At 44.2% G+C, this 13,795-nt stretch overlaps 1 protein-coding gene across 5 annotated transcripts in view; it reads right to left on the bottom strand.

Annotated features, from left to right (window-relative positions):
* Window positions 1-208: 208 nt before the first annotated feature.
* LOC141094197 (uncharacterized) overlaps window positions 209-13,795 on the bottom strand; it is a 124,507-nt gene continuing 110,920 nt past the window's right edge. For 2 of the 5 annotated variants that reach the window (XM_073579964.1, XM_073579965.1), the window contains exon 11: window positions 209-2,187. In XM_073579964.1, coding sequence (XP_073436065.1) covers window positions 329-2,187 — 1,859 coding nt within the window. In that variant the 3' untranslated portion in view covers window positions 209-328. Of the gene's footprint in view, window positions 2,191-13,795 lie in introns of all 5 variants that reach the window. The other 3 variants (XM_073579962.1, XM_073579963.1, XM_073579966.1) reach the window with 2 other exon arrangements.

Here is a 13,795-nt window from a genome sequence, read left to right on the forward strand (position 1 = left end):
GATGAAACCCGTAGAAATGAGAGGCTTGGCGAGTGAGTGTATATACACATCACCTCACCCTATATACTGAGACGTGGGGTATATGTTTTTTCTATAAGTCACCTTCTGACTAACCTTCAGGGGGTGAATTATTGGTATAGTTTTACATTTGGAAGTTAAAGCTTTATCATTCTGTCAGCAAACATGAGGAATGACAGGAGACAACCCCTTTAAGACAATCCAATTTTGGTTAAAACAATTCCAACAATCTGAACATAAAAAGGCTTCTCCCCATGTGTTATCTCTGATTATTATTAACAGTTGATTTCCAAATAAAATGTTTCCCACATTAAGAAAATGAAAAAGGCTTCTCCTTTGTGTGACTGCTCTGATGTCTCACAAGAAGCGCTTTCCGGTTAAAACATTTCCCACATTCTGAACAGGAAAAAGGCTTCTCCCCTGTGTGACCGCTCTGATGTCTAACAAGATGCGCTTTCCGGTTAAAACATTTCCCACATTCTGAACAGGAAAAAGGCTTCTCCCCTGTGTGAGTTCTACAGTGGTTATCAAGATGTGCTTTCCAGTTAAAACATTTCCCACATTCTGAACAGGAAAAAGGCTTCTCCCCTGTGTGACCGCTCTGATGTCTAACAAGAAGCGCTTTCCGGTTAAAACATTTCCCACATTCTGAACAGGAAAAAGGCTTCTCCCCTGTATGAGTGATCCCGTGGCTATCAAGAAGCGCTTTCCGGTTAAAACATTTCCCACATTCTGAACAGGAAAAAGGCTTCTCCCCTGTGTGACCGCTCTGATGTCTAACAAGATGCGCTTTCTGCTTAAAACATTTCTCACATTCTGAACAGGAAAAAGGCTTCTCCCCTGTATGAGTTCTCCAGTGGTTATCAAGAAGCTCTTTCCGGTTAAAACATTTCCCACATTCTGAACAGGAAAAAGGCTTCTCCCCTGTATGAGTTCTCCAGTGGTTATCAAGATGCGCTCTACAGTTAAAACATTTCCCACATTCTGAACAGGAAAAAGGCTTCTCCCCTGTATGAGTTCTCCAGTGGTTATCAAGAAGCTCTTTCCGGTTAAAACATTTCCCACATTCTGAACAGGAAAAAGACTTCTTCCCTTTATGAGTTCTCCAGTGGTTATCAAGAAGCTCTTTCCGGTTAAAACATTTCCCACATTCTGAACAGGAAAAAGACTTCTCCCCTTTATGAGTTCTCCAGTGGTTATCAAGAAGCTCTTTCCGGTTAAAACATTTCCCACATTCTGAACAGGAAAAAGACTTCTCCCCTGTGTGAGTTCTCCAGTGGTTATCAAGATGACCTTTCTGGTTAAAACATTTCCCACATTCTGAACAGGAAAAAGGCTTCTCTCCTGTGTGAGTTCTCCAGTGGTTATCAAGATGACCTTTCTGGTTAAAACATTTCCCACATTCTAAACAGGAAAAAGGCTTCTCCCCTGTGTGAGTTCTCCAGTGGTTATCAAGATGACCTTTCTGGTTAAAACATTTCCCACATTCTGAACAGGAAAAAGGCTTCTCCCCTGTGTGAATTGTCCAGTGGTCATCAAGATTCCCTTTCTTGTTAAAACATTTCCCACATTCTGAACAGGAAAAAGGCTTCTCCCCTGTGTGACCGTTCTGATGTTTAACAAGAACCGATTTCTGGTTAAAACGTTTCCCACATTCTGAACAGGAAAAAGGCTTCTCTCCTGTGTGAGTTCTCCAGTGGTCAACAAAATGACCTTTCTTGTTAAAACATTTCCCACATTCTGAACAGGAAAAAGGCTTCTCCCCTGTGTGAATTATCTGGTGTCTATAAAGAATCGATTTCTTGCTAAAACATTTCCCACATTCTGAACAGGAAAAAGGCTTCTCCCCTGTGTGAATTCTCTGGTGGTTAATAAAATATGATTTCTGTGTAAAACATTTCCCACATTCTGAACACGAAAATGACTTCTTTGCTTTAGGAGCAATTTGTTTTTTAATGTCTCTTTCGTGACCTTGATTTTCCTTAGTACTCGGTAATGAGTCAGAAGATGGGACCTGTTTCATAGGGTCAGATGACAGATCTTTGCTGTGAATGGATGATGGCATATCAGTAATAGCATTCACTTCAGTTGTATCTTGTAGGATCTCAAGATCATCAGATTTAAAAATTGAAGATATCAGCTGTCCCTCTGATGTCCTGGTACAGTCATCTGCTAAGACAAAAACAATTATTTTCTTTTTAATAAAATATCCATGAATTTTATATTTTTGAACATTTCTACTTAAACTATCCATAAAAATGGCAAGCTAAGTAAAAAAAATTAATTTACCAACACAATGACAGTTCACAGTCTAATAGAAAACCTTATAGGATGAACCAGTAGTGTGAGTTGTTCAACTGTTTGTTCATTCTGCCTCCCAAATATTGAATAAAAAGAAAGCAACCAATGTTAGTTAGGTGAAAATGAATATTTATATAACGTCATTGATTCCATGGTGCTGTACATGAGAAAACAAGGGCGGGGGCGCAGACATAGGGCTTCACCTGGTATAAATCAATTAAAATATAAAAGTACTCTGGAGTACTCACCCTTTATGGGTTGTGTTCAGACACAACCACTCTCAACGTTTGTTGCAGTCATCTAGCTGCTGCAGAGCTCGTGCAGGTGGACAGCGTCCACTAGGTATCATAAGTTGAGGATCCAAGAAAAGCACTTATGAGCATCCGCGCTGCTTTAGTGATAAGAATTCTTCAGAAATCCATATAAATCTTTCAAGTTCTTTATTATATGTACTACAGAAACTACGCGTTTCGAGGTGACAAACCGCACCTCTTCTTCAGGTTACAGTACAGAGTTGTCAACTCTTATCACTAAAGCAGCGCGGATGCTCATAAGTGCTTTTCTTGGATCCTCAACTTATGATACCTAGTGAACGCTGTCCACCTGCACGAGCTCTGCAGCAGCTAGATGACTGCAACAAACGTTGAGAGTGGTTGTGTCTGAACACAACCCATAAAGGGCACTATGTGTTGAGTAATAAAATGGCAAATGTGTAATTTTCACTCTACAACATCCACTGCATGTTAATTTCTGGAAAGTGGCTGTGGAGAAAAAATATTCACTCCTCCTAAGTATTTTGACTGTTCTGGTTTTCTGTCATTTGGTTATATTAGGGCTTCTGCATATGGTGTATCCAATCTCATCTGGGGTCTGTTCCTGGTGTCCAGCTGGAGTAATCTGCTCCCTACTTCAGCCAATTGGAAAGGACCACACCCTACTAAAGCTCACAGCATATTGCCGGAATCTGCCAGATACAGCGTTGTTCTCCTCTGGTTCAGTCCTCTGTGCTCCGCTTGCAGCTCGTGTATTTGTTTCCTGTTGTGACCGTGGCCCGTTTACTGACTACTCTTGTGTCTTCTGATTCTGTCCTTCTGATTCTGACTCAGCTACATGAGTATTCTTCTTGTCATCTATCACCATAGCTTAGAAGGTAACACCAAGGTACAAGCCTAAGGGGCCCTGTGTAAGTCCAGATTCCATGTAAGGGTGTTAAAAGAGCGATGAGCAAGGCAGTTCTTGGGATATGGAAAGCAGAGAAAGTAGTGCCAAGCATGTTCATGGTGGACATCGTCTGAGGTGCCAGGTGACCACGAACAGTGCTCCCAATACATTGTGTCCACAAACAGGGATGCCACTAGGAATTTTGGGGTCCCGTACTGGCAAAATTTTCGGGCCTGCTTGAGACTCTGCCCAGGCTCCACCCCAGTCCCACCCTCCACCCCTCAAACTGTCCACAGCTCCCCCGCGCTCTCTTGGAAAAACTCCACTTCTCACCAATCACACATTAACAGTTCCCATCTCCAGATCACACACATAGCCAGCAGCTATTGTTTTGGCCACAAGATTTTTTAAATCTGCCACCACGACAAGGTTGCCTCTTTTGGCCAGGCCCTACTCTATTCTATCATATTAAACACTAGTTAAAATATCCAATAAAATGTAGGTATACCGTATCTTTCGGACCATAAGACCATAAGATCTCGTCCCCCGAGATTTCGGGACGAGATCTGAAGCCGCACATGCGCCGTCCCCGGACCGGCGGCCATCTTCCCGGCGCCCATGTTCCCGGAGGCCACCGCAACATGGCGGCGGCCAGCAAGAAATGTGCGGGGGGGCCTCCGGGCTTGGAGGAAATGCCGGCGGAGCTGCTGCCCCTGCACCGGAGCACAGCCCGCCGCCACCACCGCCCTGCAGAGGCCCACCTGCCCCAGCAAAACTGCCCCAGCCTCAGGACAGCTGCCCCAGGACAGCTGCCCCAGCCTCAGGACAGCTGCCCCAGGACAGCTGCCCCAGCCCCAGGACAGCTGCCCCAGCCTCAGGACAGCTGCCCCAGCCTCAGGACAGCTGCCCCAGCCTCAGGACAGCTGCCCCAGCCTCAGGACAGCTGCCCCAGCCTCAGGACAGCTGCCCCTGCCCCAGCACAGCTGCCCCAGCCTCAGGACAGCTGCCCCAGCACAGCTTCCCCTGCCCCAGCACAGCTGCCCCAGCCCCACACAACTGCCCCAGCCTCAGGACAGCTGCCCCAGCACAGCTGCCCCTGCCCCAGCACAGCTGCCCCAGCCTCAGGACAGCTTCCCCAGCACAGCTGCCCCTGCCCCAACGCAGCTGCCCCAGCACAAGGAACCTGCCCCAGCACAGAGCCGCCACCGCACAAGCCTGGACCACTGAATGACCCCTGTGACTACTCCTCCACCTGTGCCGGATCCCTTCCCAGGTAAGCTGAATTCGGACTGTAAGACGGACCCCCATTTGACACATTATTTTTTTCCCAATTTTCCTTCTGAAAATTGGGGTGCGTCTTATGGTCCGATGCTTCTTATAGTCCGAAAAATACGGTAATTTTTTTCTTTATTTTTCAATTTTACAAATGACCAATAATATCACATCCAAAAGGGACAAATACCACTGCATATCAATATAGAAGAAAAAAAAAAGTATTCAGCTCACCATTAGATGAATTTCTGTGGCTTTGGGTGTGGACTTCAGGATGGTGCTCGGAAAAAGCGGCTGTGGTAATCAAACAAAAAAGTTCCAGCAACATCCAAATCAGATTGTTGAATAGACGTTAAAACTTCATCTTTATTGCAATGCCTTTAAAAACATACTGTTAAAATTGTAAATCCAGGGGATTACGCTTCCGAGCAAAAATGTTCCTCGTCATAGCCATGTCTGTGATCAGTACAAAAAGCAGAGTAAAATAGAAAAGGAGGAAGGAAAAGGAAATGAAGTGAGCAATTAATCATGCAAATAAGACAATTATACTAATGACACAGAGAAAAAAAAAAAAAAAAACATGAATTCAATAATAATACATAATATCCGTTCTGTTATTCAATCCAGGAGGGACTCTGCAATTAAACTTAAAAATAAATTGCGCTTCTTTGAAATGCAATGCTTTGTCTCTGTCACCGCCTCGATCACTGGTAAGAACTTCCTCTAATGCAGGAACATGAAAAAAGTCTAAACAACCTTTATGGACAGACGAAAAATGATAAGAAGCTCCTGATAAACTTCCTGTCCTGACATTTGTAGCCTCATATATGTGTTCCGCCGGTAAGATTTCATATCGGATGCTACTTGGTTTCTGTTGAAAAATAATTATTTCAAATTTTCCGACAGGTTCTTTCTCCAACAGCAGGGCTGCTGTGTGGGAGTGAAATTCTCCCCCTCTATTGCTGTCATCTTCATGGATTGGTGGGAGGACAACTCTATCTATACAGAACTGAATCCATTCCAATCTTCTCTGCATTGTTGTATGAGATATATAGATGATGGCTTAATAATAGGGGCCGGTTCTGACGAGTCAGTTTATGATTTTGGCCAATACATTAATAATAACCCATTTAATATTTCTTTCACCTTCCAACATGGAAAAAAGGTCAATTCCATATCTGGACATTAATCTAAAAGGGTCAATCATAACGGGCAAAACTGATTGCTCTTTATTTCGCAAACCCACCGCTGGGAACTCTGTATTGCCTGCTAATAGCTGCCATCCCAGGCATGTAGGGAATAATGTTCCCACTGGAGAATATATCCGAGATAAAGGATGCTGTACTCACAGAGAGGGGTTTTTGATGGAGCGCGCTGTTATTGACCGCAGATTTAAAATCCGTGGCTATTCAACTAATGTACTAGAAAAGGCAAAGATTAAGGCTGATAGTAAAAGTAGGGCAGAACATTTACAGCAGAAAAAAACTGCAGGAAAAAATCTGCCTAATTTACCCTTTACAACCACATATAGCGATAATATTTACCAAGTAATTGATGTGATTAAAAAATCCCTTCCTGTGTTACATGCTGATGACCGCTTGAAAAAGCTGCTAGAAAAAGGAGTACATTTTGTATCCAGGAGAGGTACTACTATCGGCAACGTGATATCTCCTTCTGACCACACAGCAAGACAGAAGGTCAAAGCAAAACACAACTGGTTATCTGTGTCTGGGTCACACAAGTGCGGTAAACGCCAGAGCGGCTTATGTCGGTATATGGATACTTCACATGAAATCAGAGCCACGGCTGCTCCATACACAGAAGATCCGCACGTTTATCAATGGCAGCACAACCTATGTGGTTTATGTTATCACGTGCACACAGCGCAATCTTCAATATGTGGGATGCTCCACGCGACCTCTCAGGGCGAGAATTGCGGAACATATATATGAGGCTACAAATGTCAGGACAGGAAGTTTATCAGGAGATTCTTAGCATTTTTCGTCTGTCCATAAAGGTTGTTTAGACTTTTTCATGTTCCTGCATTAGAGGAAGTTCTTACCAGTGATCGAGGCGGTGACAGAGACAAAGCATTGCATTTCAAGAAGCGCAATTTATTTTTAAGTTTAATTGCAGAGTCCCTCCTGGATTGAATAAGAACGGATATTATGTATTATTATTGAATTCATGTGTTTTTTTTTCTCTTTGTGTCATTAGTATAATTGTCTTATTTGCATGATTAATTGCTCACTTCATTTCCTTTTCCTTCCTCCTTTTCTATTTTACTCTGCTTTTTGTACTGATCACAGACATGGCTATGAGTATGAACATTTTTGTTCGAAACGCGTAATCCCCTGGATTTACAATTTTAACAGTATGTTTTAAAGGCATTGCAATAAAGATGAAGTTTTAACGTCTATTCAACAATCTGATTTGGAGGTTTGTTGCTGGAACTTTGAGTACAAATACCACCGCACCATTACCAGACAACATATTACCACAACATGGTGACCAATAATACCATATACAAGGAACAAATACAGCCACACCATGACCAGACCACATATTACCACCACAGTGACAGAATAATAGCACATACAAGGAACAAATACTGCCACACAATGGCCAGACCATATATTACCACCACAGTGACAGAATAATAGCACATACAAGGGACAAATACCACCGCACCATGGCCAGACCACATATTACCACCACATGGTGACTGAATACTACAATACTGATCATTAATAAAAAACATAATATTAGCACCATAAGTGCCATTATACAAAGGAGATCTGTACTTGGTATGCAGTGTCTGTGTACAGGTAATCCTGTGATCACCAGTGACATTATATACAGGAGCTCTGTATATAGTGTCAATGTACAGGTAATACAGTGATCACCGGTGACATTATACACAGGACCTTGGTATAAAGTGTATAGTGTCAGTGTACAGTTAACACACTGACTCACCAGTGACTTCTCTAGGTGAAGTCCTGTTTCTTTGCTTTTCATCTTTCATCCAGCACAGACCGCCAATACATCTTCCAGCCAGGGCTCATCTCTGCAGGAAATTACACAGTTATCTAGAGCTCCACTTGCAGAACACATTACTTAATTTTTCCCAACTTCTACACTACACCAGATGAAGAAAAAAAGGTGACACAGTGTCACTCTGCACAGTAACAGGACCTCCCCCCATTTAAAATAGTATCCTCAAAAAAATAAAATAAATACATTACTGCAGTAATAGTATCCCTTAATTAGCCCCTATGGTAATAATATCCCCCATCCTGGCCCCCGTGTGTCTCATTCCTGGCTCCAGCCATATGTTCTCTCAGCCTGCCCTCATGAGTATCCATTCTGCCCCATATGATCTCCCGATCCTGCCCCATCTGTCTACATTTAATTATTGTATTGTTAGCGTTGTTACTTATGACTTGTGTTTTGAAACTGTTAAACTGTAAAGCGCTGCGGAATATGTTGGCGCTATATAAATAAAGATTATTATTATTATTATTATTATTGTATCCAATCTGCCTCATGATCCTGCACCATGTTTCTCCCATCCTGCCCCCTCCTGTATTTCACTGTCACATTCTGCCCAGAGTCCATTCTGCCCTCATGTCTCACATTCTGCCCCATGTCCATAATGCCCCCTGTTATGAATGGGTCACCGAGGAGGATAACAGGACCAGGCCAAGCCACAGAAAACCAGAGAGGTTGGTAACTAAGCAGATTGCAGACCCCTGATCCTATCCACACAAGTAGCAGTAGCCGTGGAGAGTACCTACGATGCCCTAGATGCCTCGGCATGGCCGGAGAACTAACCCAGCCTAAAGCAAGAAAGGTGAAATCTAAACTGCCTCAGAGCAGACCCCAAAGGAATAGACAGCCCCCAAACATATATTGTCGGTGAAACAAGATGAAAACACATATGCAGGCAGAAAAATAGACTGAGCAAATGATGGGGCCCAAACTGACTAGACAGGACAGGAAAGGAAAGACACTGTCTGCAATCACGCAAAAAACCCTGAAAAATCCAACACGTCTGATGCACAAAAAACACTGAAGTCACACGACTTCGCCCCCACTATATCAGCACTCTGGTATATACTGAAAGCAGAGCAAAAAGAGACCAATATAACAGGGGACAAAACAAACTGACACAAGCAGTAACATATGGGCGGTGATCCAGCACAGCCCCAGCAGGAGCAAGCTGAACCGCACAAAGCAGAGATAGACAAAACCAGATCAAATGCAAAAAGTTTAGCAAATGAGCCACTTAGCTGAACCATGCAGGAACAGAGCAGGAGACATCAGACCTCAGAAGGCACAGGGAGACAATCACCAGAAGGGATTTAAGGAAGTCAGCTGTCTTAAATACACCAGTCAGAAACCCCAGATCTTCAATCGTCATCATCATTATCAGGTGGCAAGCCTCTGTCAATCTAATCAGCTCCACTACCTCCAGTAACCACCAGAGGGATCCCAGAAAGAGAACTCGCAACAGCCCCCGTGTCTCACATAATGCCCCCGTGTCTCACATTCTAACGTACCAGGGATGAGACAGAACGGATGGTCGGGGCCAAGCAGGGGTCAAAACCAAACAGACATAGAAGTTACCAAGCAGAATCCAACAAGCAATATCCAGAGAACAGACCGAGTCATACACAAAGAATCAAGCAACCAGAACACAGCACAAAACACACTCAGGGGTCAAAACAACTCTGCCAAGGGCGAAAGTATAACTGACGCGGGATGGGAGCTTCCTGAGGCTATAAGAAGCTTTCCCAGAACCAATGAGAGGCCACCATAATAAGTCCCAGGTGTGCAGGTAAGAGTCTGCACTGAGATCAAAACATTAACCCTAGAAGTACAGGTCCACCAGCACTGGTATCATGACAGTACCCCCTCTGGACCCCCAGGCTTGCCCGAGTACCTAGCATGGAAATCCCGAACCAGGTGATCCGCATGCATCAACCGGGCCGGCACCCAGGACCTGTCCTCCGGCCCATACCCCTTCCAATGAACTAGGTACTGTACTGACCGCCGTACCAACCTGGAATCTACGATATGACCAATCTCATATTCCACATGTCCCTCAACCGAAACCGGAGGAGCAGCGGACTCGGATTCTCCCCGGACTGCTTCAGAAGGTTTCAGTAGAGATCTATGGAAGACGTTAGGGATCTTGAAAGAGGGTGGAAGGCACAGTCTGTACGCCACTGGATTGATTTTTTCAACAATCTCGTACGGGCCAATGAATTTGGGGCCCAACTTGGCTGACGGAATCTTTAATTTAATGTTTCGCGTGGAGAGACGAACTTTCTCTCCAACCTGAAACATGGGACCAGGTGTTCGTTTCCTGTCCACAAAAAACTTATACCTGCCTTGAGACCTAGATATACGCCGCTGGACTTCTGCCCATGTATCTTTTAACCAATGAACAGAGTCCTCAGCCCCGGGACACCCTGAATCCAGACGAGAAAACTCACCAAAATGAGGACTGAACCCATAGTTGATCAAGAAAGGGGACATACCAGTGGATTGACTCATCCGTCTATTGAAGGCAAATTCAGCCAACGGCAGTATATCACACCAGTCATTCTGTCTAGCAGAAGTCAGACATCTGAGGATCTGTTCCAGAGACTGATTTGTGCGTTCCCTCTGACCATTACTCTCGGGATGGTATGCAGACGAAAAGGACAGAGACATCCCTAGTTTTTTGCAGAAAGCACGCCAAAACTGCACACAACGATCAGACACCACATTCAGGGGTACTCCATGCAAGCGGACCACATGCTGCACAAACAATCTGGATAAGGTCTCAGCTGAAGGTAATGCGGACAGGGGTACAAAATGAGCCTGCTTAGAAAATCTGTCCACCACTACCCATACCACTGTATTACCCCTGGAAGAGGGAAGATTGGTAATAAAATCCATGGACAGGTGGGTCCATGGTCTTTTGGGAACTGCCAAGGGCATCAGCTCCCCTGCCGGCCGGCTATGAGAGATCTTAGAACGAGTGCTGACTCCACAACCAGAAATTAATTTCTTTATATCAGAACCAAGGGTAGGCCACCAGAAGATAATAGCCACCGCCAGACGCGTGGCTGATATACCAGGGTAAGTACTCAGCTTGGATTCATGGAACTCTTGCAAGAGTTTATGGCGAAGTTGCTCTGGAACAAACAACTTGCCCTCCGGCTTTGCCGCAGGAGCCAGCGACTGGGCCCCCTCAATTTCCCGTTCCAATTCAGAAGATATCTCTTTTCCACTGGTGAACAATGATGTCTCCACCTGCATCACCCCTCTGGCCTGAGCCTGCGGTCCATCTGGACGGCCTGGGTCATGGCGTCCTCGAGAGAGTTAGGTGGGGGATGTAATGCCAAGGCATCCTGCAGCCGCTCGGACAAGCCTCTGCAAAAGAGACCTCGAAGCGCAGCGTCGTCCCAAGAGATCTCTGCAGCCCAGCAGCGGAATTCAGTACAAAACTAACTCAGCCAAGTGTTTCCCCTGACAGACGCTCATCACCATGTCCTCTGCCAATTGCACTCGGTCAGGCTCATCATATATGTGCCCGAGGGCCTCAAAGAATGCATTCACAGACACTCTCTCAGGGGCAGTGGAAGAAAGGGGGAAAGCCCAAGCTTGTGGGGACCCTCTTAATAAGGACATAATGACCCCTACCTACTGGTTTTCGTCCCCAGAGGAACGTGGTCTCAAACTAAAAAAAAGTTTGCAACCCTCCATGAAGATCCTGAACTCCTTTTTGTTCCCAGAAAAGAAGTCAGGCAGTTTAACAGGTGGTTCCAGGGACACCAGAACAAAATCCCTCACCCCAGCCCCCAGAGACCCAGGACTGTCAGCAGATAAAGCCCTCGCACTGTCTCAGAAACCTGCTGCTGAGAACGAGCAAAAGCTTGCTGCTCCAGAGATAAACCCTGAAACATCTGACTCAGATTTTGCATCTGGTCAGCCAGAGACTGTATGGAATCCATAATTCTCTGCACAAAAAAACCCCAAAAACTTACTGGTCAGTTATAATGTCAGGGTCCTGTCAGCGCCGGCGTGCAGCCTCCACCACACTATAGACAGTAGTGTACAAGCGTATATAGGGTATTGTGCAAAGTTGGAAAATAATTTATAACATCCATTTGTTTTCTATTATCCTTTGTGAAGAATTCCAAAGTTATCACCACATAAAGTGACACATGTCTGATTTTAATAATGGGGCCTGATTAGCAACACAAAACTGGCTGCAGGAAGAGGTTACATCAGAGTATTTTGGGCAGTAACTACTGTAGTTGAAAACTGTGAGTATAGACAATAACATCTACTGAAATGATCAAACTCCAGTCTTCATCAGTAATAAATGAGTAACTAGTGGTGAAACCTCTCTGGGGTAATTAGCATATGGGTCTCGGTGACTTCACAATCTAAACTATCGTAAGCGCCAATATATTCTGTCAGATGACTTTCAAGAAGAAATATTGGGCATTTAAAGAGAACTGTGTATAATAGTGCAGAGCTGAGATGTCTTAAAGGGAACCTGTCAGCAGGATTGTGCACAGTAACCTACAGACACTGTCAGGTCGGCGCCGTTATACTGATTACAATGATACCTGGTGATGAAATCCGTCTTGTGGTTGTTGTTTAATCTGTATTTGTAGTTTTCAGTTAATGAGATTCTCGTGCTTCGGGGCGGGGCTGTGGGCGGGGCTTTATGTGGTGCTCTGATTACATATGCATCTGTATTGGCTTATGACAGATCACTGATCCCTCACTGACCTGCCCCCCACTGTTACATAATACATATAATAACATTGATATTATTGCTGATAATGCCTATAATAATGTCGCTAATGTGAGGCTTAGAAAAAAATTACATCCAGCAAAATGTCACCAGTGATGGCGGCGCCTGCGCAGTAGCATCTATAAGTATCTATAAGTAAGAGATAGAGGATACTGGACAGGTGCTGCCGGTGTCATTTTGCTGAATGTAATTTTTTTTCTAAGCCTCAACATTATAGGCATTATCAACAATAATATATCAACACTATTATTTCATCACCAGGTATCATATAATCAGTATAACGGCGCCGACCTGACAGTGTCTGTAGGTTACTGTGCACAATCCCGCTGACAGGTTCACTTTACATTTAGATCTTAGGCATTTGGAAGAGGCGATGGAGCTTTTTTTAAGACTATCGGGGAGTTACAGACTCACATAAGTGACGCAGGACAATCCCACCACAATCAGACTATCATACAGAATGAACAGGTAAAAAAATACATTTTTTATTCTATGTTACATCCCCAACAACAACGTATGTATGAGGGGAGAACTCCAACAGTAAGCGGGAGTTGCACTCATTTATGGTGGACCATTGGAGCTACTATGGGTCCTGTCAAGAAGATTAGAGAAAATAATATTGCTAATATTGTTTTTCAAGTGATTTTCTAACTTGTCAGCACATTCTACGTACGGTCTCATTTGGCTTTGTAGTTTACAGATCTGGGCAGGTAATGGTCAGCATCTTCTATTCCCAGGGGGTAGATGGATCCTCCAGGTGGTAAGTTCTATAGAAAAGGGCTTTCAATGCCCAAAGTCATTTGAACAGTTTTGGGAGGAGGAGAATGTTGTGGCCTAGAGGCAAAATGGTGATCACACGATCGTGATACGGCCGGACTACACCACCGACAAAGCAGTCACAGCCGGTGACTGAGAAGAATCTCAATGCAGGAATGAATGTGTCTCATGGATATATGTCTTTTTACATCAGTTAAGGAATTTGTTCCCCAGACCTTGTGAGGGCATCACAACACAGAACCAGACCCCAATCAGAGGAGAATAAAACATTCACACTCCTTATCTATGAACTGTTCCAATATTTATGGCCACAACTGTTTATCACTCTCCCATAATGATAGCTCTGCTTCACGTCACTTGTCTTATCAGTTGCATTATTTCTTTCTGTGTTGTGTATAAATACGTGATTCTTCAGATTTTGTATTAGTCTATGCCTGATGAAGA

The sequence above is a fragment of the Dendrobates tinctorius genome, unplaced genomic scaffold, assembly GCF_039654945.1.
Source record: "Dendrobates tinctorius isolate UK_male_01 unplaced genomic scaffold, ASM3965494v1 ptg000063l, whole genome shotgun sequence".
Classification (NCBI taxonomy): Eukaryota; Metazoa; Chordata; class Amphibia; order Anura; family Dendrobatidae; genus Dendrobates; species Dendrobates tinctorius.